The sequence below is a fragment of the Aythya ferina genome (assembly GCF_964211825.1).
Source record: "Aythya ferina genome assembly, chromosome: 1".
Taxonomy (NCBI): Eukaryota; Metazoa; Chordata; class Aves; order Anseriformes; family Anatidae; genus Aythya; species Aythya ferina.
In genome coordinates this window covers 41,092,968-41,118,485 of record NC_140296.1, presented here as the reverse complement: position 1 = coordinate 41,118,485, position 25,518 = coordinate 41,092,968, and the positions used below count along the sequence as shown (strand labels likewise).

The window sequence follows — 25,518 nt, the reverse complement described above, 5'->3', positions numbered from 1 at the left end:
CGTGGGTGTGACAAGCTCCGTGTTCTGATGGTGTTCATCTGTGAGTAGAATGGAAGTTTCTGAAATTAGATGCTGTAGAGATACAGTGAACACTTTTAGCTTGAGATCATGACACACCAATAAGCTTGTCATACATCTTAGACATGTATAGTAAAATAACACTGAACACCAACTTCATAGAAATTGTTTATTTGAATTAACTTTAAAATGTCTTAATTACTTGGAATGATAATTATAAATATAAAAAGAATATATCATCATTTTCAAAATTCTAAGATGGTCTACCCCATTCCTGGATGTGTTCAATACCAGGTTAGATGATGCCCTGGGTAACCTGATGCAGTGGGTGGTGTCCCTGCCTATGGCAGGAGGGTTGGAACTAGATGATCTTTGAGGTCCCTTCCAACCCAAGCCATTCTATGTATCTGGTATTAAAATCGCCAGTATATATGAAACTCTGCTTGATGCTGGATTGTAATTGGAGTTTAAAACAGTTATTATTTGCTGTGGTTTTCATTTTGGCTGTAGTCTTTGACTTCATGCAGACAAATGAAAATGGACTCCTAAAATTTAGATTAAAATACACAGCATGCTTTAGAGTTTTAAGAAAAAAAAAAAAAAAGCGAATACTTTTGCAATAAAACTCTCTTGAAGGCTGCAGCCTACAGGTGAACTATTCCTTGCCTGTGCTTTGGTTTCTCAGCTGAGGCAGTAAATCCAGAACAGGACTATGGTTGCCTCTTCAGGAAATCCTAAACACAGCCAAAGTATTTTTGAATTCATACATTAACTTTCTGGTATAGAGGAATACAGTAAGGTCATCTTGTCAACTTGAATATTGCAAAGTTCTTTCTTCCCAAGTGAAGATGGACACAGAAAGTTTTACAGAAAGTTTGCATATTATATATTCCAACTTCCATAATGAGGAAAAAAAAAAGAAGTCGAATATGTAAAGCTGAGAATTCAAAAGTATTGTTCAAATACTAATCAGTAAAAGCAAAGAGGAACCTTCATTAAAGTATTTAAATAGCCCCAGTAATTAAAATGAATGAGAAAATAACACCACTTAACAAGCAATAACAGATTGATCTAGGTAGTTTGCAGCACAGCTGAAGCAGAATCCATGTAGTTTCAGTTTAGTAGCTGTAATAAACATAGAAATCTTTCTTCTCTTCTTTCAGCTCTTTTCATTCTTAATATTTTGGTTCTGTTCTATAGTGTTAGAGATTCCATTTTTACTGTTTCTTTCTTGGCCTGATATACTCAGATTCCCAGATGCAGCAAAAACCCCAGTAATTTCTACCCACTGAGCTGGTAACTGACTCTGCTCCTGTGTTCCAGGCTTTTTGCCACTATTAAAATGCATCTGACACCTTGTGCACCCCTGGTAGTTGTCAGCTGATGTTACTTTTATCTGAAACACCAGGATTTTTCCCTTATGGGTATATCAAGTACAAAGAGAATAATATTAAATTTCAGTCTTGCTGTCCGTCTACATTTACAGTGTTCCAGAGCTGCAGGATTTGCCTTAAGGTGCTTTCCATCAAGAAAAAAGAAATAGAGGGGTAATGACCTAAGGTCTTCTAATCTGTGTCCAGCTTTACATCCCTATACATTATTGAATGAATGGAATTTTGTAGAAAACATGAGAAATTGGTTGTTCTTCCTTGACAGTTACTTGGTCTGTTTTTGCTTTTCATATTTTCCAACACAGATGTGGTAAAAAAATAAAGCAAATACAGTCCTGAATCTACATTCTTAAACTGGTTGGAAAAAAAACACTTATTAGATACACAGGAATATTATAGGTAGTTTGCCCTGTTAAATATAGATTATTTAAAATACTCAACTATATTTTTACCAGTATATTTTTTTGCCTATTTTATATATTTTGTTAAACTGCATAGTTTGTAGAGAAAGAGACAGAGTAAACTGCAAGTTTTTCTTTTAATTAGTTTAGTTAATTCATCCCAATATTTTTAAGACAGCTGTTCATGTTTGTATTCCTCCCTGTCAGTAGTAAATTTAATTTCACATTTGTCATTTCAATTCTACAGCATATCTAAATCCTTCTGGAGCTGGGCAAATACCTTAATAACAAGAGGATTGACCACGAAATAATAACCAAAATCTGATTTAGATTTTCTAATAAACCTTCAGACAACTTTCTATTTGATTTTCTACTTCTCTTTAGTCTGAAGTCAAAAGACTAGTTATCAAAGAATAGGCCAAACAGCTTTTGAATTATGAAGAATTGAAAACCTTATGTTCTGAATAAACTGGAATGTTGTCCAACAAGTAAAAATGAAGAGAAGGGTGTTCTGAATTTTCTGTTTATTTTATAGTGCTTGCTCTATTTTGTTTTAGACAGGTGTAGCTGAACAAGCACAGAATAAGGCTTTCTACTTATTTTTACGTTGGCTGTTAACAATACCAGAATATAATTTTATTTGGAAGAGAACTATTAGAGTCTGATTCAACATCTTCTGTTCAAAGCAGGCCCAAGTCCAAAGTTAGATTGACCTGTTGAGGGTCATTAAATAGTGGCATCTGTGAAGGTTACTCTTTTGGCATCCTCTTCCAGTTTATGATTGTCCTCATTGTCTTTAGTGATCCAGCATGTAGATTCTATTCAGATTTGCTCCATGATATTTTTGATTCAGGAAAATCAGACTATAGCTACCCACATTTTTCTTCCTGAGGACAGACATGGAAATAATCTTTTTTTCCAGTCTTGAGAAACATCCCACATTTTATCTGTCAAAGAAAAGAGAACATCCTCTCAGTGACATTGCTCTTTCAGCCGCTCCTCTTTGAATACATGGTCCTATGGACTCATCTAATTCACTTAACTGCTCGCTGAGTACATCTTCCTCTGTCGAGAGTGATATTTCATACCCTATACATCCTGCTACATAAGGACCTGAAAGCAGACTATGTAAACAAACAAAACATTGACAGGTCCTGTCTATTATTTTTTTCCAAGGGTATTCAGAAGCATATCCAGCAGAGTGCCCCCTCTAATTAATGTTTTATGGAAGGTAGGATAGATAATATTTATATTGTATTCCTAAAAACATATAATAAGACTGTTTGCAGAGCAATAGACAACTGGTATTTATGGAGTTTATAAATTCAGTAGAACAGGTTAAGTATAACATTTCCTGCACAAACTTTGTAAAATCTTATCCAAGATAAAATCAACCCTTTTGAACAAAGATCCTCCTAAAATTATTTTATTTGGGGCAAATTAAAGCATATTACAAACCATCATTCTTACTGAACGCTAATAGAAATTAATAAAAACAAAATACTCAAAATTATTGCCTAAAATTATGATTTTCCTCCAATGTAGAAAAAATCAAAGTGGCAGTGTAAAAAACAAGCAGATTTTTTTTTAATGTAATCATATAATCTCAATATTTCTATTTCTATAAAAGTTAAAATTCAGTTAAAAAAAATGCCAGGATATTGCATCAAGTAAAGTGAAAGACAAAAAAAAATAGTTATTCTGCTATCAGTTCTTGTGGATCTCTCTATACACCTCCACAGTTTGTAAACTGTATCATTTCTAGTTTAATTCCTCATAGTAATTATTTTTTCCTATCTTCCAATAACTTTCATAGGAAGAATATCAGGCAAGCTCTGGCCATGGCCTGAATGCTGACGAGGTAATTTTTGGCACTGCTATTTACTTCATTTTTGTTCTTTTTTACATTTTTATTCCTCATAAATAAGGGTAGAATGTTACACTACAAGATAGATCATAAAACATTATCGTGGAGCAATAGTTTCCCACTTGGAGGTACCACACCAAACGCTTGGTCTTGTTATAACAGCTTTTCAATGCTTTGGTGACTCAAACAACTTTAAAGTTATTATTACTGAAGCTTTTTGTTGGCTCCCATATTGTAATGATGAGAAGGGATACTGAGAAAGTAGGAAGACCTCTGTAACAGCCATTTCAGAGGGGTAAAGTAAATGACATTTAAATGACATTTAAATAAAAGAAGTAAAATCCAATTTTATTTCTGCATTGATTTAACATGTAGAAATAATAACAAAATGTAAAAATGTAATATACCCTAAAGAGAGAAAATGCTTAATTAATTTCTCCTTTCTTCTGTTACACTGTCACATTATTAACAGTCTCTCTTCATTTAATAATGTTATTAACATAGAGTTTTCAGTTTCTCCATTCACGCTGGAGATGCATAGTGTATTTTTTTTTCTCATTTTCTGCATTTCATATTTAGATTATAGTTTGTTTAAGACAAGAACTTTGAAGTACTGTAACTTGAAAGTGCCTGAAAGGAACTCGGCCATTGCTGTTACAAAACAAACAAACAAATAAAAACATTCTGACACTTTCTACCTGTATCCAGGTTGAAATCAGCCACTTGCAGTTGCATCTAGATGTCTAGTTGCAGGTGCAACTAGATTGCATCTAGTAAATGTCATCTGAAACACACACACACAAAGGGAGTAGATGTTGTGCAGAATTACAGTGATGCAAAAATGAAAGTCAAAGCAATCAAAAGTAAAATATTTTTTTAAATAAGCAATAATCTTAATATTAAAATGTAATTTATTAACATTTATAAAATATTAAAATAAAAATGTAGATTTGCCACAAATAATTTGGATGTTTTGAGTGAGTGTAACTCACTCGAATTGCATGGTGTTTCAATACTGTAGTTTCAGTACCATACAGCTGCTGAATAAACTTCAAAAAAATACTGTAAAGAAAACAGCTAAAGTCAAGGTAAATGATTCATAGACCTTTAAGATTTGCATTGGAGAGTTCATTAAAGCCCTCAGCCAGCATTGCCTAAATGTTACAGGCAGCAATAAATTCAGACTCCAGTTTAAACCATTAGTTAGAATTTGACTGCTTAAAACAATATTCAACGATAGCAGAAAATAAATGTTTTAAGCTTAGAATCTACCAATTCTTATTCAATTAAAAAGCAGATATAACAGGGAATGAATTGTAATATAAACAGAAAAATCAATGAAAACAAAAAATGAAAAAATATATTAAAATGACTTACATCTTCAACTTGCAATTCTAACTTTCACTGCGCTTGGTTAAATAGTGCAATTAAAAAAAAAAACAAAAAACAACAACAAAAAAAAAAAAAAAAACACAGATTTTGAATGGAAATAGACCAAGAAATCAAGTGCCTTTTTTTTTTTTAATTTTCAGTTATAGATGATCTTATCATGAGAAATCTTGAGTTGTTCAGATGATTTTACTTAATATCAAATAAATGTAGGCATTTTAGCTCTCCCTGATGTTTAAGATAAGGTGCAGGAGGTACTCCTACTGTGGCAGTAAGAGTCTGTATGGCACAGAAGGCTAGGGGGTATATGTCAAATAAATAAATGCTTTAGTATGGCTACTCAAAGCTTTCTGCAAGCATTTGAATTGAAAGTGAAAAACATGTTTGTATTTTTCCACTCAGAATTTATTTTTTTCATCATAAATACTAAAATAAATTAATCTGAACCCTTTATAGGTAGTCATCTCTAATGTAGCATAGCATTTACTTGCTATCATCCTGATAAGTTTAATAAATGTTTTTCAGCAAACGGCAATGTATGTTCTCTAGTTTAGTTCTCTAAGGAGAGAGGCCCACTTTTTCAATATATTTTGAGTGCTACTACAGAGAGGTGAAGTTTATGAAAATAATGGCATCATTAAAATTTTGAGACAGAAACTGAGAACTCAAAAAAGAAGATAAGATGTTAAGCTTGGAGGAGAGCTTAAAAAAAAGGCAGAGAAAGAAAGTTGGTATAAAGGCAAGAGTTGAAAGAAACGGAAAGCACAATATCCTAAGACTGTTTTATTGCATTACTCAGTAACAGATGCTCATGAAAACAAATGTAGTTGCTAACATTTTCTTTCCTTTTCTTTCTTTCTTTCTTTCTTTCTTTCTTTCTTTCTTTCTTTCTTTCTTTCTTTCTTTCTTTCTTTCTTTCTTTCTTTCTTTCTTTCTTTCTTTCTTTTTCTTTCTTTCTTTCTTTCTTTTTCTTTCTTTCTTTCTTTCTTTCTTAATAATATTTCTTGATACTGAGAATGGCATTAATACTTTCAAAGGTATTTCTTGTATCCACAAGGAACTCTTCTGTTTTTATTTGTATATAAGACATAAAAAATCTTAAATTCATATAACTGTGTACTATTTAAAGATTTTGCACAAGCATAAATTGGCCTTTAATTCTGAAGATTATTTTTGAAAACCTGAAGTTGGTTCTTCAGTTAAATTTTGTTTTCAATTTTGCCATGTGTGTAATGTTACTGTAATCAGTGAAGGTCTGTAGTGTAAGTTACCTAGGCACCAGTGTCTGATGGTAACTGAGATGCCCTAAGCCATCTGAGGGAACTGGTGCCGATGACACAGTATGTGGAAAGTCCCTGTGCAGAGAAGGTTAGAGTCTAAGAGCCATCTCATTCATTTACTTGTGTACCACCAAAAAAGAGGTTGAAGATCACATACAAGGACATGACCAAACTGAACTATATGGAGGAATGAGGAATGAATTTGAATTAATAATGATGCTATGTTGTATTGTCTTTGTACAAAGAAGTTCTAGAATAAAAGGGGAGGATGACAAATAGACCTAAAAAAATTGAAATGTTTAAGCAGTCATTTATTCTAATGACTTCACTAATGACTTCACAGATCTACCTCTGTACTTTCATCAGACCTGAGCTCTGTGTTTCTGACATCTCTTCTGATAGTTCAAAGGAGCTAAAACTGAACTTTTCTTTCTCCTGAAAGCTTTTTACCACTTGTTCTTTTGGAGTTATAGTGAATAAATGTAATAATTAAGCACACCAGTAGAAGATCATAGTGGATTATTTATGATACATTCAAATATATATTCTATGTCTGAAGATGTGTTTTTTCTTCAGGAGAAAAGCACTGAGCTCTGCATTGTATTTGTATCATAACGGATCTTCATCAGCTCCTATTTTCATCACTGTGACATTTTGCCTCTCTTGCCCATTCCCAGATTTTGATAATTTGCTTGGATTCATATTTCTGTTTTCTCTCGCTCTTTTTTTAAATTTCTCTACTGGTTCAAAACAGCACAGAGTTCAAAGTACTGGCTGTAATAACAGACACCTTTAAATTAACACAAGGACACAAACTGACACAGGTAAACTGTATTCGACAACATATTCTGTTATCAAGTCTAGCAGCTGTAGTATGTGTATACTACTTGAAATCTCTGGGAAAAAACAAACAAACAAAAACAAACAAAAAACAATTACAGACATTGTGTGCTGGGTGAATACATAGTGGAAATGACAATGTCAGATTTGTGTAACAATCCTAAAAACATTGTGTCAACTTAAGAGATGCAATGGTTGAAAAATCATGTTTCAGTTTGTACTGTAGGATCAATAATAAGGATCAATAATAAGGATCAATTTACTGTATTTGCACTTAAATGTCTGAGAGACAGTGAAAGAATTAAAAGAAAAAACAAAATGGAATAGAATGTGTCAAAAGACATAGTCCTGAGGGGAAACAGGGCATCTATCGTATAGATGGTGTAGACTATCAATGTCACTTAAAATTTGTAACTATCTGTTATATAAAATTAAAATGTAATAAAACAGTGTTTGACTATAGACAGAAAGGAACTTTCTTGTTTCAGGTTTAATCTATTCTCTTTAGAATTCCATCTGCCTGTCTATGGGCTTGAGAAAATTTTACTGGTTTCTTCTTGTTTGGTTTTATTATTATTTTTTAGCTGTTCTAGACAAAACTGCCTTTATAATAAGTTAGTTTATAAATATTACTCAGATGGTAAGGAAGAAAAAAGTTATCATATAGTTCTGTCCTTTTATTTCTCAAAAATGAAATAAGCACGTGGTACAGACTGGTTATAACAGGAAGTATGAGACAACTTATTAATTTAACTGTTATATACTATACTCACTGACTGCTTCTTTGCGCAGTAAGTTTACATTTCTATTTTTTTAATGAGCTAATGTGGCACTACTGAATTGCTAGCAAAATTCTTACCCTATGATAATGGTTCTGAGTGGATATTTAACCCAAATTACCTCAAAAATTGTTTTCTGTTTGTTAACTGCACAGGAACAGATTTCACTTACAGAGTGGGGAGAAAATCACAGAAAAACCCACAATATTTACAATATTGCCATGTGGCCTTTTACAGATTTTTTTTTATCTGTGTAAAATTTGTATCTTTTCAATTTGGCAGATACAGATATTGAAGTCTATACAGACATATATATGTGTTCTCATATAAGAAAATTAAAAAACAAACAAACTGTGATTTTGAACTCAATCTTCTGAAAAATATAAAAAATCACTTTTGAATGTTTGAAAGAACAGTGGAATAATTCACACAAAACATGTTTCTGAGAATTCAGTTTTCAAAGATGCATGAATTCATGATACTATTGAGACTTAGTGCTTTTATGTACTGTTCAGATGACCGATACATAGTTGGATAATTTTGTTCTTACTAATTGAGATCTGTTAGAATCTATTAGAATCTATTAGCCTTTTACAGCCTACAGGTACATAGATTACTCAACTAAAGTAATTTTACAAAGTTAGAATTGACAGATCATCCGGTTTTCTAAGTGTTCCATGCTCAGAGTAATCTCATGACTTACAATGGGATAACATATATTAATGGGATAACATATATTAGAGATACCACTCTTTATTTCTTGTTTTAAGAAAGAAGAACTTCCTCTTGACTCTGAAAAAGTAAACAATTCCTTCTTTGAAGGAACAAGCAATGACAGTGTAGAAAACTGAAGTAGCTGACAGTTTGTTGGCAAGCAAGAAGGAAAGAAAATGACTGTGAACAAATCAGAGAGAATGGGCATAATAGATAATGCTTACATAATTTTCACAGACAAGAGAAAATAATACCAGATAGTTCCCTTGGTTTCAGTATTCTTCTACTGAAAGTATATTACAAGATCCGTATCTTGAAACACAGCCATCATACACATTTCAATAACCATTGGTGAACTATGTCTCAAGGACTTTCCAGCCAGAGGTGGTGCTATCCTGAATGTATTTTTATTCCATAGAGATTTATCTTATTCCATAGAGTTTGGTCTTCCAACCCATTTGTAATTGAAATGGGGATAGGCAAAGTATGAACCCTACAGAGATTGCAATAAGGAATATGTCCACAGTTTTAACCTACTTGCATTAGATACTGACCTGAACATCCTTGTCTTTACATTGGAGAGACATATATTTGATGGATGGACCATTTGGTGGATAAGCAGTTGGCTGGATGGTTGCACTCAAAGACCTGCTGTCAACAACTCGGTGTCCAGGTGGAGACCAGTGATGATTGGCTTTCTTCAGGGATCAGTATTGGGATCCAGTATTAACACCTTTGATGGTGTCATGGACAATGGGATTGAGTGCACCCTCAGCAAGTTCGCAGACAACACCAAGCTGAGTGGTGCACTTTACATATTGGGGGAAGGGATGCCATCCAGAGGAACATGGACAGGCTAGAGAGGTGGGCCTGTATGATGAACCTCATGAAGTTCAACAAGACCTGACGAGCAAGGTCCTGCATGTGGATCAGGGCAATCCCAAGCACAAATACAGGCTGGGTGGAGAATGGATTGAGAGCATCCCTGAAGAGAAGAACTCGGTGTGCAGAGAAACTCAACATGAACTGGCAATATGTACTTGCAGCCCAGAAAGCCAGCCATATCCTCAAATGCATCAAAAGAAGAGTGACCAGCAGGTCAAGGGAGACAATTCTCACCCTCTACTCTGCTGTTGTGAGATCCCACCTGGAGCACTGTGTTCAGCTCTGGGGCCCACAGCATAAGAAAGACATAGACCTGTTAGAGCATGTCCAGAGGGCATGTCAGAAGGCCATGAAGATGATTAAAACAGCTGGAGCACCTATCCTATGAAGACAAGCTGTTACGCCTGGAGAAGAGAAGACTCCAGGGAGATCTTCCAGCAGCCTTCCAGCATCTAAGGGAGTCCTGCAAGAAAGCTGGAGAGGGACTCTTCCAGGGAATGTAGCGATATGACAAGGGGGAATGTCTTTAAATTACAAGAGTAGATTTAGATTAGATATTCAGAAGAAATTCTTTACTATGAGGGTGGTGAGGCAGAGGTTGCCCAGAGAAACTGTGGATGCCCCATCCCTGGAAATAAAAAGGCCAGGGGTTGGATGGGACTTTGAGTAACCTGGTCTAGTGGAAGCTGTCCCTGCCCATGGCTGGGAATTGGAACCAGATGATCTTAATGTCCCTTCCAACCCAAACCATTCTATCATTCTATGATAACAACAAAAAAAAGAAAGTACCTGAGTGTTAAAAAAAAAAAGAAAGAAGAAAACAAAACAAAACAAAACAAAAAAAAACAGAGTAGCAACAAAGTGTATTTACAATCTCTTTTTTTTGTGGGCATCTAGTGTTACGTTAATTACATGAACATGGACTTTTTATGAATTAGAATCTTCTAAAGTTCATGATAACCAAAGTTGAGCGCACAATCAGAAGGAATTACTACCTCAATTAGTCATTTCTCATCATTTGAGACAAAGTAAAGATCCTGTACATGTTCTGAAGCTGCACTACCTGCAGGTAAATCATAGAATCATAGAATATCCTGAGTTGGAAGGGACCTATGAGGATCATCGAGTCCAGCTCCTGGCACCACTCAGGTCTACCCAAAAATTCAGACCATATGACTAAGAGCACAGTCCAAACACTTCTTAAAACCTGACAGGCTTGGTGCTGTGACTGGGGAGCCTCCCTGGGGAGCCTGTTCCAGTGCGCGACAACCCTCTCAGTGAAGAGCCTCTTCCTGATATCCAGCCTGAACCTCCCCTGCCTCAGCTTGGCACCATTCCCTTGGGTCCTATCACTGGTCACTAAATCGATCAGCACCTGCTCCTCCACTCCCCCTTGTAGCTGTAGACCATGGTGAGATCTCCCCTCAGGCCAAGTGACCTTAGCTGCTCCTTGAACATCTTCCCCTCTATGCCCTTCACCATCTTTGTAGCCCTTCTCTGGACAGTCTCCAATAGTTTCACATCCTTTTTGTACTGTGGTGCCCAGAGCTGCACACAGTACTCGACGTGAGGCCGCACCAGCACAGAGTAAAGCAGGACAATGACAATCACTTCCCTTGACCAACTAGCAATGCCGTGCTTGATGCACCCCAGGATATGGTTGGCCCTCCTGGCTGCCAGGGCATACTGCTGGCTCATATTCAGCTTGCTATCAACCACAACGCCCAGATCCTTCTCTTCAGGGCTGCTCTCCAGTGTCTCATCAGTCAGTCTGTACATATAGCCAGGATTGCCCTTTCCCAGGTGCAGGACCTGGCACTTGCTCTTGTTAAACTTCATGTGGTTGGTGACTGCCCAGCTCTCCAATCTGTCCAGATCGCTCTGCAAGTCCTTTCCACCTTCAACAGAGTCAACAACTTCTACAAGTTTAGGGTCATCAGCAAATTTGCTCAAAACACCTTCTAGTCCTAGATCCAAATTGTTTATAAAATCATTGAAGAGAACTGGCCCTAACCTTGGGGAACCCCATTAGTGGCCATCCGCCAGCCTGATGTGGACCCATTTAACAAAACCCTTTGAGCCCTACCTATCAGCCAATTTTTCACCCATTTTGTGATGCTGTTGTCTAGCTGTATGCTGGACATTTTGTCCAGTTGGATCCTACGGAAAAGTGTGTCAAAAGTTTTACTGAAGTCCAAAAAGATTACAGCTGGTTTCCCTTGATTGACTAGATGGGTGATCTTATCATAAAAGGAAATGAAGGTAGTCAAACGGGACCTACCCCTCGTGAACCCATGTTGGCTGGGACCAGTGACTGCATTGTTCCCCAGGTTCACTTCAGTAACTTCAGGGATGATCTTCTCCGTAATTTTACCAAGCACTGATGTGAGACTGACAGGCTTGTAGTTGCAAGGGTCTTCTTTCTTGCTCCTCTTGAAAACTGGTACAACATTTGCCAGTTCCCAGTCTACTGGGACCTCTCCAGATTTCCAAGACCATTGAAAAAGAATTGAGAGAGGTCCCGCAATGATGTCAGCCAGCTCCCTGAGCACCCTAGGATGAATCCCATCCGGACCCATGGACTTGTATGGATTCAGGTGGAGCAGCAAATCCTGCACACATTCAGGTTCGGTTGGGAGTTATCATTCCCACCGTCACGCAGCTCAGGGCAGCTGGGGCTCCGAAGCCCATCGTTGGCTTTGAAGACAGAGGCAAAGAAGGCATTAAATGTCTCTGTTTTGCCGATGTCCTTGTCTGTGAGGTGACCATCCCCACCAAGTAGCGGACCTATGTTTTTTCTTGTCCTCCTTTTTCTATTCACATATTTAAAAATTAAAATAAAATAAAATAAAATAAAATAAAATAAAATAAAATAAAATAAAATAAAATAAAATAAAATAAAATAAAATAAAATAAAATAAAATACAACAAAATAAAATAAAAATTATAGTCTCCCACAGAACTGGACAGCTTCAATTCTAACTGGGCTGTGGCCACACAAATTTTCTCCCTACAAACACAAGCAGCGTCCCTGTATTCCTTCCACATTGCCTGACCCTTCTTCCAGCAGCCATACATTTTCTTTTTGTGTCTAAGCTCCAGAAGAAGATCCCTGGTCAGCTAAGCTGACCTTCTGCCCCACCTGCTTGACTGCCAGTATTTTGGAATTGCTTGATCCTGTGCTTTTAGGAGGCAGTGCTTAAAGACTGACCAGTACTGATGGATGCCAATGCCTTCAAAAGCAGTTTTCCAGATGACCTTGCTAGCCAGTTACCTGAGAAGCCTGAAGTCTGCTCTCCTCATATCCAGAGCTGAAGTTTTGGTGGCAGTTTTCCTCCTGTCACCAAAAATCTTAAACTCAACCACTTCATGGTCACTATGAACAAGATGGCCACCAGTTGCCACGTCCCACACCAGACCCTCTCTGTTCTTTAGCAACATATTTAGGAGGGCATTTTTCCTAGTTGGCTCACTTAGCACTTGCACCAAAAAGTTATCATTGAGGTGCTTTAGGAACCTCCTGGATCTGCCCACGTTGACCGTGTGGTAATCCCAGTTGACGTTTGGCAAGTTGAAGTCTCCCATAAGGACAAGGGCAGTGGATCTCGGGGTGTTTCTTAATTCCACAAAGAATAATTCATCAGTGTCACCATCCTAGCCGGGTGGTCTGTAATAGACTCCCACAACGACATCCTCCCTTTCCTCTTGTGGCAGAAACACAAGAGAAAAGGCAGGCCCCAAAGCTTGCACTCCATCCCCTCACAAAGGACAACGTAGGCTGGCAGCCTGGTCCTCTGGCACACACAGCTGACCCCAGCCCCAGCTCCTGGTGCCACACGGGATGTGTGGCACATGACAACAGATGAAACAAACCTCCTTAAGGCTTAGGAGATGAGCATTGCCTTCGCTCTCCAGAAGCTCTCACATTCAGTTCTATTTTCCCAATTTCTGCCACGGCTCTTTAACAATTACCTTCTACCATTTCATACAGCATTTCTACTTTTGCAACAAGCCTTTGGAAGATGCCTGGGAAATCACTGGGGGATCAGTGCACCCACTGGGGTCTGGGCACCCATTCACACAAGGGATTCAGCTAGCTCCGTAAGGCTGTCAACGCTTTACTTCCCAAGAAAGGCAGAACCCCACAGTGCTCATTATCCCCATCCCCTTCCTGGAACTGTCCTAGGCTGCACAGAACACTGATCTCAGGCTGCCTTCCAGTATTAGATATCATTACAGCAGTGTTTTCATTTTGACTGGTTTGTATAACTATGAACTGATTAAGGAGAAGTTTGTCTGTGGAACCGAATTACCAGAATCTCATAATTAAAGACAAGGAGAGCCAACACTAATCTAACATGTAAACACAGAGTTCCTGATAGATGCCTTTGCTGGGTCTGGCTGGGATGGAGTTAACTTCTCCCACAGCACCCCATTACAGCAGTGCAGCGCGCTGCACTTCCAGCTCAAACAGCCCTGATATTGCATCAGTGCTTTGTCTATCGCTGAGCTGTGCCCCACAGCACCCTGGCTCCCTCCAGCTCACCAAGAACAGTAGGTAGGGGGTGGGCAGGGGTGGGGAGGAGACATCACAGGGGCAGCTGACCAAAACTGACCAATGGGATATCCCATATTGTGTGGTGTCACACTCAGCAGTAACAGCTGGGGAAGGGAAGGGAGACTCATTATCAAAATGTCTGTCTTCCCCAACAACCTCTACGTGTACTGAGCCCCTGCTTCCAAAGATGTGGCAGGATATCGCTTATTGAAAAGAAGTAGAGAATAATTGTTTTCTCTCTCTGAATCTGCACAGCTTTGCTTTATTTTACTTTCTTTTCCCTAAATTAAGTTATCCTTACCTCAAAACTGTTAGGCTTTTGCCTTCATCGTACTCCCCTCCACACCCCTGAGTATGGGGACTGTGAGTGTGCTGTGGTGTTCTGCTGCCCATAAAATTATGAATCTAATTCAAACTGTTACATTTTACTTTGCTATTTGGATAAGCTAAGAGAACAAAAGCAATCAATTGTCGCACTGGCTGATGAATGTTAACTTCAGTAGCTTTTTTCTTGAAATAAATAGTTAACTATATACAGATGGGTAGATATTTTCTCTATGTTTACTAATTCTCTGTTTGTGATTCTTGTGTTTTCAATGAATGTTTTTATATTTTATGTTTTCAAATTAAGCAAGAAATATGACCATATTTTATGGAAGTGTGTGTTACGCTATTTATAGCTGTGCCAGATTTCTAACTCAAGATTATCTGTGAATATTCACTCCTAATAAAGTAATAATATAACTATAAATGTTATTTAAATGAATGTGTTGGCCTAAGGCAGTAAAATGACAACTATACCTGGTAGTTAACGTTGGTTTGACGTACATATATCAGACCCTCAAAAAAGACATGCAAATTGTGTAAATATTTTGAAATTATTTTCCTTTGGAAATGTTTCTTAACAACAACAACAAAAAGACATTTAGATTTAGAGCTTAGTGATATGGTTTAGTGGAGGACTTGTTAGGTCAGAGGTTGGACTAGGTGATTTCTTCCAACCTAGATGATTATGTGATTCTGTGAAAAAAGTAACATCCTTACATTCTTGCATTGGATTATTTTTTTTTTTATTAAATAGCATGTTAAGCTATTAAAGTTCTTACTGAAGGTTGAACGATCTTACTAAGTTACATGCTGTTAGTAAAGTTTATCGAAAAAAAGACTTTTTTAAGGTCAATTAAGAGTACCTCTTCGGTATAGAATCTGTATGTCTATTAAGATGGCTTTGATACAGAGAGGTTATCTTGCTAACAATAGGGATAGGAGAGTTATCATAAAGACTGAGAGCTAATTTCTATGTCTGTTTTATATGCAAATGCTGATGTGCCACTTGGTTCATATCACAGGAAGCAGAATCAAATTAGAATAAATGTCATGTTGTATTTTGCTGCTTACGTGCATTCATAATGTATTGCTCCTGCTACTGTTTAGTTATTTTGAAAGTAAGCGTTTCTAAAAGAACGTTAGCCTTGATGATCTGAAATTTCTAATACATAGATCAATGCAAATGACACAAGTTTCCAACTTTTTTTGCAGACTTGTCCTCAGTTCTGTCTCTGACTACTTTGCTGCCATGTTCACAAGTGATGTTTGTGAAGCCAAGCAAGAAGAGATCAAAATGGAAGGCATAGACCCCAATGCACTGTGGGATCTTGTTCAGTTTGCGTATACAGGTATTGCAAAGCATACATGATACTTCCTACAGTCAAAGATGTTGACAGTTTCATTTGCTGCTTGCCAATAAATAGATACATATTTTTATAACCTGTGTCCTTCAGAACACTCATTTACCATTTCTAGAGCTAAGTTCTAATTATTTCTTATCTCCTAACTGTTAAATATCTTAGACTCAGTAAGCACAACGTAAGAGTCTAGGAAACTATGTGTATTTCTTGGTCTAGAAATACTTAAAAAACAGTACTTCATTATATGCGTTATTTGATGTATTTTTTGAAGATTGCTGTCTTAGTCAAGTTTCAGTTTAAAAAATTACTTTTTTTTTTTTTAAATTGTCACTTTCATTTGCTGTTATAAACTGGTACTTGGTTGTATAATGTTGTATCAAGTTTCTGAATAAATTATAATTCAGATTTAATAACTCAGAACTTCCCACTGAATAGTTTTTACATTTTAATGCATAATAAATTTGTTTTTATCCTTCCTAAACAAGCTCTTACACACAATGTATCTGAAATGCATTAATAGGAAAGAATACTAAGGTCACAAAATAAAGTAATTAAAAGATAGGAAATACCAACAATAAGATTTGTAGTCTGAATTTGTCTCCCCTTGCATATGAAGACTGAAAGTATTAAACACAAGCTGTTTTCTCTTTCTGTTTCCTAGAAGACATCCGTATATTATCTAAATTAACAATATTTTATTATAATTTTGCTACTGAACATTTGATTTTAACTTCGATTTTAAACGGATGGCTTATAACATACAGTTTTAATCCTTTCTAAATACATTAATATTAATTTAATCTTGAAATGCTCTTTGCTTTGATATATTTAATCAGGATATGTGCTGTTTATTTTATGACATAATAAATGTCCTTTACCCTCTTAATAGGAAACAGGAACTGTAAATAAATATAATTTAAGTTAAAAAATGTTCCTTTTGAGATCCATGTTTTGGAAACTCAGGTTCTACGAATGTCATAAAGTCTTCATTTATGTAGTACTCTACATTTTCATCTGAAAGTGTATTTTGTTTATTTGTGGATTTGCTGTTCATATCGTTCCACAGTCTGGATGTCATCCAGAACATCTCAAGCTAGGGACCCATGAAATGAAGAATGTGTAAGTAGTTGTCATTAGGCATGAGATGGATATAATCATTATTACTCAGTATGAATGTAAAATTAATAGTACAGGAATACTGCTGCAAAATGTAGAATACCTCAGCACAGAATAGCAAAAGACATCATAGGTAACAATAAATTATTTTGTATAATAATTCTGTATAATTATGTAAGTGTACAGGTAGAGGAAAGCGAAAGACAGTGTTGTTCCACTAGGAGCAAAACTCTGGAAATATTGAAGTACTGCATGAAGTTCTTTTGCTTCAGCTTACACTGAAAGTTCACACACAAACACACAGTGCAGTTCATATGTACAATGAAAGATAACATCCAGGTATGGATTAAGAAAAGATTAGATAAAGAAAGAAAAGAAGAAAGCAAAAAACTATTTAACTTTCAAGTGAATCTATTTCAGCACTTTGTTGGTTATCTTTGAGAACTTTGGAGAATGGATGTGGTAATGGAAAATTAGAAAAGAGCAAATATATTCCACTCTCACCTTGATTTCTTTGCAGAATGTTGTATTTTTATTTTTTTTTTTTCTATGAGCTGGAAAACCTGAAGGTTTCTTATTGTGGTCAGGTAGTTAAGGACCAACCTCCAAAAATGGAAGTAAAGAGAACTTCACAGGAAGTTTAGCTCCAGTGTTTTCTAATTTGCCTCATGTGCATGCATATTTGCATCCATAATGTTCTTTCATTTAAAATGTGACATAAAGTCCAAACTACCTTAAAAATGACAACATTATGTGCCATTGTAATGTTACCTTGAAGAATGAGAAACTTAGGATGGTCACAAAGATCTTTAATTTATTTTCTTATTTTCTAATTTTTTCTTAATTGCTAATTTGCAGTGGTAATGCACCATTATCCTTTAAGCTCTAACCCAGTATGGAGACAAAATAAGACTTCAAAAATATTTTCTCAAGTATACAATTTAAAAGGAAATTTCACAAATAATTGCTGACCAAAAGGAGCGATAAGATTAATTTTGCATGCTAAAAGAGAACACATTTTGTATGCCGTAGACCTTTCAGGTTTTGTTTACTCTGTCTTGCATTTCTGTTCCATCAGATTGTTTGTTCTGATTTACTGTTTTTTTTTTTTTTCTCAGCTTGTGCACTTACATCTTGAAATTCGTGTTAGACTATTTCTTTCTCTATTCCTTTCTATCAGACATCTTATCCAACTCCTTAAATTCCTAGTTACACTTAATTAAACAATGCTAGGAAAGATTTGCAGGCCTTGGAACATAATTATCTATCTGTATTGATCCCAACTCAGTTTTAGCAAAATTCAGCTAGCATGCTTTCTAACAAACCTTAAGTATAGCCTGGAAACAAAGGCTTGTCATGGATATGGACATCCTGTGTGGAGGGTGAGAACATTTAACAGTGCTACAGACAATTCAGGGATAACTCACAGCTGATTAGGTCATGATACCAAACGTGTTCAAGTTACTGAAATAAACGCAGTCTTTGCTCCTTGGCTAATCGTTCTGTTTTCCAATGTCCTTTGCCTGATCAAAAGCTGTCCCCTTAAACCTTAATTGTTTTTTCCCCTCGCCTTTCCACTATCTCCCATGATTTATCTAGATTCATAAGTTCTTATCTCTTTTCTTCCCTTCCATGTCTTTATTTACCTCTAGTCTAGTACATGCCATTTTTTCCTTCAAGTAGCCACTTTTCTGATATCCAGCAGTGTAGCAGCTAACATAAATAGCCATTCAGCCTTTTAATCTGTGATCTGGAGCATACAGAGTCCAGACAGAATATCTAGAGAATTAAGCTGCCAAATTCTAAACACCTACTGCACAATGTGTGAAATTCTTTTTTAACTAGTCATAGTTTTTGCAAGTTTAGCTCTTTATTCTTTTACCCCAGGAAAAGCAAACCATTTTGACATGTAGGTAATTTTTCATTTTTCCCTTTGTTTCCTTTTTCCTGTAAGTACCTTCTTCCCTCAAAGAATAAATAGATAGATAGATAAACAGATGGATAGATAGAAGTTAATGTGTTAGCAGATCTTCTACAGCAGTTTCAATATAAACAGAGTACTTTGTTCAGACAAATCAGAAAGTTCTGATCTCTTATATCTCAGAGATATAATCCATTGTTCTGATCTCTTGTATCTTAGAGATATAATCCATTTAAGATTTTTAAGAAATTTTTAAGAAAATTTAAAGAAACACAGAAACATCTAGGTTGGAAAAAACCTTCAAGATCATGAAGTCCAACAATCAGCTTTGAGACCTACTGAATTCCATCACTAAACCAAGTCATATAGTTCCAAGATCACGTCTCTTGAATACCTGCAGGGATGTGCACTTCACCACTGTTAAATGGAACAGAAATCTGATTTAAAGACTTCAGAAGAACAGATAAGCTTAACAAAATGGTAAAATATTTGTAATGTTGTCTGCTATTACTTCAGTACGCTCATATTTGGCTTGCTTCTTGAAATCTGATATTTTGTGGGCTAATGAATAAGTGTGGAATGGAGTAGAACATTTGAACATTTAGCTCGTTGGAACAGAATAAGAAAGCTTTTCAACAGTTTGTTAGATTTTGACCTTTTAACTAGTATCACACCTATAAGTATGTATATTATAGTTATTTCTATTTGGTGTATATGTAAAGTCTCTGTTTTTATGTAGAAAATGTTAATGGTGTATACTATTTTAATTTCTACAGTTTGTCCAAGGAACTAGACTTAAGTATCGTAAAACATTTAATTTCAAGTATAGTTGCTTCTGTTTGAGAGAAGTTTTTCTCTGGGGACAACTGAACACTAAAATACAGTTAACATGGGCTTTTTTTTGCAAAAACATGGAAGCTAGAAGTATTACATTGCAAATATTTTTAGATGTAAGTTTAAAAGGGGAAGCATTTTACATTATATTAAGTAACAGATATTATTACTCACAAGTCTCTGAGGTAATGAATTTATGATCTGGCCCAAAACAGAGGCTCTTCTGCACACAGTTGCAGAATACATTTAGAAAGGGACAAGAGAAGGAACATTTAATAAGATTTTAAGTAGACAATGTTTTTGTTCAAACAGACTGAAATTTGGTGATAACTGAAGTTATCATCTATTTCAGTCACTTTGAAAAATCAGCACTGAGCACAAATCCTTTCCAGAACATTGTGTCCTTTCAGAAGCATATGTTTCTGGAAGCATGTTAGATCTATTATATTTAACAGGAGTACTTCACCCAGGAGTTTTAGAATGTGGGATGTTAAATCTGCTTCTGTTGATCAGTAATGAAAAACACCTCAGGAAATTTTGAAAAATTTTTTGTGATTGTGTGTCTCAAAGTTTTCAAATTCAAAACCAAAATAGTTTTGCTAAAACTGTCAGAGAAAATGAACAGATAATATTTACTGCAAAACCAAGGCTATTTTCCTGTATTTTTCCTATTTTCTATGATTAAGTGAAACTGTGATCCAGTACAGAAATTCTTCACACTTCTATATTAAAGATAACATTAGCTTCAATAAGCATTTCTATCACTCTTGGTTGCTTATTTATTAGATTTATATATTTTTAACAAACTGTATTTCAGGTTTTTGTTTTTAAGAATTGTTCAGTCTTCATTCATCCTATAAAAAAATATAGAATGACAAAATACTTTTTAAAATTTGGTTTCATGTTTAATCACCCCCAAAAGTTTTCTTTTACAGTGGGTCCTAAACAACTTCACATTTACATTATTTAGAAAGTATATATGGTGTGCGTTCATAAAATTATATATAGAGATCAAATACATATACATAGATTAAAAACAAACAAAAACAAACAAACAACAACAACAAGAAAAACACCAAACAAGCCATACGCCACACCTTTTCTGCTAGCCTACAAAATAAAGGAAACATTAATTTTCAGGATATCTCTTTTATGTTGATGAAATTGTATGATGAAATTTTATGCTGAAATTTATGATGAAATTGTATGCCTTTAATTATCAAGAATAATTTCTTGCATATATATAAAAAAAAGGAGTGTATGGAGTATATTCTCTCTTTGCCAATTGTGTGAAGTCAGGATAATATCTAACTTAGAGAGGAAAAAGAATATTTTGAAGTCTAAACAACTTGATGTAGAGCTTGTCATTTATGAGAAACTGGCATATTAAATAAATTTAGTGTTTTACAATCATGTATGAGTAAAGCTTGACAAATTCTTAAGTTAGATACAGTGTTCATTTTATTTTGCTTGCTTTGCTTATGGTTTTGTTGTTTTGCCTTTTAAAATAGGCAGTATTCTTAGCCTTCTTTTTTATCATCTTAAACAGATTCTGTTAAAGATAGGAATTCTGTTGCCTATAATGTTATGAAATTCTATGTACAACTTTATATTGTTCTCTCTCTACCTATAGGTAGAAGACTTATTCTGATACATTTAAAGCTGAGCTGTATTACCTCATGTTTAAGCAAATGGAGTTCTAAACAATTTGAAAGGTATAATTACATTGTGGCAGGCACAGTATTATGTCTATGCAGCCCTGATAAGAACTGCTCTTAAATAAAGAACAGAAGACTATATCTAAGTAGTTAACAGGAAAACAAGAAAATTAGACTGCCAAAAATAATGATAGTAAAGTTTCTATGGAGAAGCAACATTACTAAGTATGAAATTTACAATTATTATTTTTTTATTATTATTTTCCCTAAGGATATTTTTGAGCAGTTTAAAAACTTGAATAAAATGTACTTGTGCTTTGCTAGGTTTGACTGGTTCATTCAAAAGAACAAATTATGTTTACTGTGTGTTGTAACAGAACTACAATTTAGGAGGAAAAAAAGCATCCTCATTTCGATATCAGTTAAACGTATCATGTGAGGCAGCTCAGAAATTCTGAAGCCACACTTACATACAATGGATATACAAGAAATATGTTTTATTTTTCAAGCAGCAAGATGACTGACTGAAGAAAATCTAGGACTGAGATCCTAGTGTCCTGACGTACATGGATATGTGTTCTTTGATCTTTTTAGCCTTCAGGAGGAGCAGTAATAGAAGAATGTTTCTTTGCCTCACTTTCTTGGGTAAAGATTCTTTCTTGATCTAAAAAAACTTTAATTTTTATTATTTTCAATTATGCTTAAATATTTTAAATAGAACAGAAACTAGAGATTGAGGTTCTGGTGCTTTTGAACTTTCAGAGTTTCTTTGAACTTAGTATAGAGCTATGAAGTTGCTATAGATCTCCTCAGATTACATCAGTCTATCTAATTAGTATGCATTCCCAACAGTGGTTAGAAGAATAGACTAGTGCTTTCATACAGTTAATGAAACTGATAAAGCAGAAATCATTTAACTAAAAATAAAATAAAAAAAAATAATTGATTTATTTATGAGTTTCTGATAAATAAATAAAAAATAGTATGTATCATATATGTAAGAGGATTAAAGTCTGTTTGATCCTAGCTTTTAGTTAGATTTTATTTTGGAGTTTTTTTTTTTAATCAAAGGTTTTTCAGATGACTTCTCTGGCAACATTATATCTAATAACACATACAGAGCAGACAGCAAGGATATAGCAAGAAACTACCTTTAGGCACAAGAACCCTTAGGTGCCCTCAGAACGTAAGACTTAAAATATCCCAGGAAGTTTGATTTTTTTTTTTTTAATCAATGAAACTCAGTTCATATATGAATAAAAGGTAAGAATGATACTTGGCATAGTTTTGACACATACCGATTTATAGTCTTCCAAGCTGTTCCTTCATATTGTACAGAGGTTGTCACAGCCACAGTTGATCATTCTTCAATATGCAGTACATGTAGTCAGGAAGCAAACGTAAGTACTGAAGTCCATTGTCTAAAAAGAACTGAGAGAAACTAAGTCTTTATATACTTATATGAGCTTTTGGAGATCATTGTTGTCATACCCTACCCTATTTGTTGCACAAGTGCTGTTGAAAATTTATTTAATTACTCTTTTTATTTGTGTTTTCAAGGTACTCTTTATCTTGTGATGTTTTCTTTGTTTATTTAATATGTAGACAGTATATGTTTTTATTTAGATTCTTACTTAAAAACTTAAATAAGTTTTTATTTAAATTAGTAAATTTCCATATATAATGACTTCCTAATAGGTGAACTACTGGTGAAGTAATCAATATTTTGATTATGTACACAGGTACACACTAGTACATTTTAGCAAGTAATCCCAACAATGAAATAAGTAATTTTAACTTTTTTTTTTTTTTCTATAGTCAAATGAAAAAATACATCTCCAGGCGTGTTTCAGAGCAGTAGCATATCTGTCTTTATTTTTTATAAAATATTTTTGGAAGATTACATCCAGTTAAAATAATTTAGTATTTAAACTCTTATTTTTATGTGTATTTTACAGGCATGTGTGACTAAATTCAAATTTCTAAAGTGAGCTAAGGCACACAAACAGCAGTTTTATGAGGAGAAAGAGTTTGATACTGATCTCTTAAAAAACTGATGTTTATAAACCAGTGAGCAAGTTTTCTTTAAAAATATGACTGTGACAATTCAGTTATACAACAGACTTTGTTGTTTTGATATATATATATATATATATATAATTTTATTTTTATTTTATTTTATTTTTTTTTCTCAGACCAAGAGAGGAAAAAGTACCACATCATGGTATGTTTTGACTAATATGCATCTCTGATCTTTAGCGAGACATTTGCAAGATTTCCACTCAGTGGGGAATTTTAATTAGTTAATAGGATTTGATTATCATTCTCCAATGTTGTAATTTTCTACACCTTTGAAATGCAGGCTGAATTTGGCAGTACATTACAATGACCATGTGATCAGTTCGGTTTAGTCAGTTTGCACAAAGATGCAGCAATATTAGGATGAAAATAATAGTACAGCTTGTTAAAAGATAGATGCTGTTTTATTTATCATAATTCTCAAATTCCTGTGACAGATGCATTAACTTTTTTTCTTTTGCAAATAACATATTTTTCCAGCTGCAGAAAAAAATATGAAAGTAGTTTTCTTACACATACTAATTCTTAAAGTTCTTATAAAAATGGTTATTTGAAATGACAAGTTCCCCTAATCTTGAAGCCATGGTTGGTAGTGAGAAGCTAAAATCATAACTGACAATTTATCTGAGTATCATAGTGACATATTTGAATTAAGTAAATACTTCTTTTATTTAGACATCCGTTTTCTCTGAGATTATTTCATAAAACTTAAATAAACAAAACCATAAAGACTCCAGTGTGAAGAATGAGGAGTTAAAATAAGTTGAGCTTTTCAGGAGATGAATTTCACCCACAGGGACTAAAAAAGAGAAGCAATATAAATAGAAAAAGATTGAAATTGTCAGGACAGGAAAATGTTTCTGTTAGGAAACAATTTTCTGCTGGGAAAAGTATTTTCATAGTTAAGTCATGTGTTTTAACTTGTCTTCTATTTATTGTGGCAGATATCAAATTGGCCTAAATTCAAGTAATTCATCAGCACCGTCAAGTACGTCAAGTAGAAACTTCTTTGAGTTACGCATACTTCTTAGGTTAATTTGTGTTTAGTTTTGGTTTTGGCTGCTAATGTATAGGATGAATAGTCTTGATAATACAGATAATAGTCAGATCTAAGTTTTTCCTCAATTCAAATTGCACTTTTTATTTGTGTAGGAGGCTAAGCACTTGTCTTGTAGTATCTATTTTATTTATTTAATAATGAATTTGTATATCTGCAGTGAGGCTGCCTTTCCAAATTTTCACTGATGCAAAATGCTAAAGTGTAAGGAAATAAACAGAAAAAGCCTTAGAGAGCTTGTCTTACCTCACTTGCAGCTGATGATACTGGTTTGCAACAAATAGTTAACAGAAAATAAGTGTTAAATGAGGAGGATCCTCTGCAAAAGGAATATACTGCCTGTTGTGTTTCCTCTTCTGGAAACAAACTCACATTTACAAAAAGTGTAAGTGATCATACAATGTAGAATATATCTTTTAAGATACTGGTCCAAACCAAAAATTTAACATTCACTTCAGAAAACAGCTGAAGACTAGCACATATTCTGCTATGAGGAAGCTACTTTTTATTGCAGACTTCATTGGCTGCTCTTCATGGATGAATGTAAGAGATAATTACTGCACATTATATCATTTCCAGGAGTTGACAGTAATAAGGAATGTGAAAATCAGAAGTGGACCCAAAGAGTGTTGAAAAGGGACTAAAGCATTTCCAGACTCTTTATTACCTGTTCCCTATTAGTTCCAATCATTCTAATACTGTGTGTTTGGGAGCAGATGGACTGAATTCATATCACCAAGTATAAATATCGACAGTGGCAGAGCAAGTCAAATGAAGGTGCTTCTTTTATGGTTAATTACAAGAAATAACCAATCCTTGGGAGTGATCCATCACCTTCTAAAGTGGACTACTGAAACAGAGTAGATGTGCTGTATCTTCATACTTCTCTCTGTTGATTATAAAGGGAAATCTAAAATGTTTAGCTCAGATTGCTACCTGGTAGATACCTAAGACTTGGTAAGATTAAATAAGAAATGTCAAAAAGGTTTGTTATAGTGGTATGAAGCATAGCACAGTTTTCATAAGCTCTTTCTATTTGTCAT

The 25,518-nt window shown here is 34.8% G+C and overlaps 1 protein-coding gene across 1 annotated transcript in view; it reads left to right on the top strand.

The window, feature by feature from the left end:
• The window catches only part of KLHL1 (kelch like family member 1), a 242,208-nt gene that overhangs the window by 77,356 nt on the left and 139,334 nt on the right, over window positions 1-25,518 (top strand). The window contains exon 4 of the mRNA XM_084510820.1: window positions 15,662-15,798. Within this exon, the coding sequence (XP_084366946.1) occupies window positions 15,662-15,798 (137 nt within the window). The remainder of the gene's footprint in view (window positions 1-15,661; window positions 15,799-25,518) is intronic.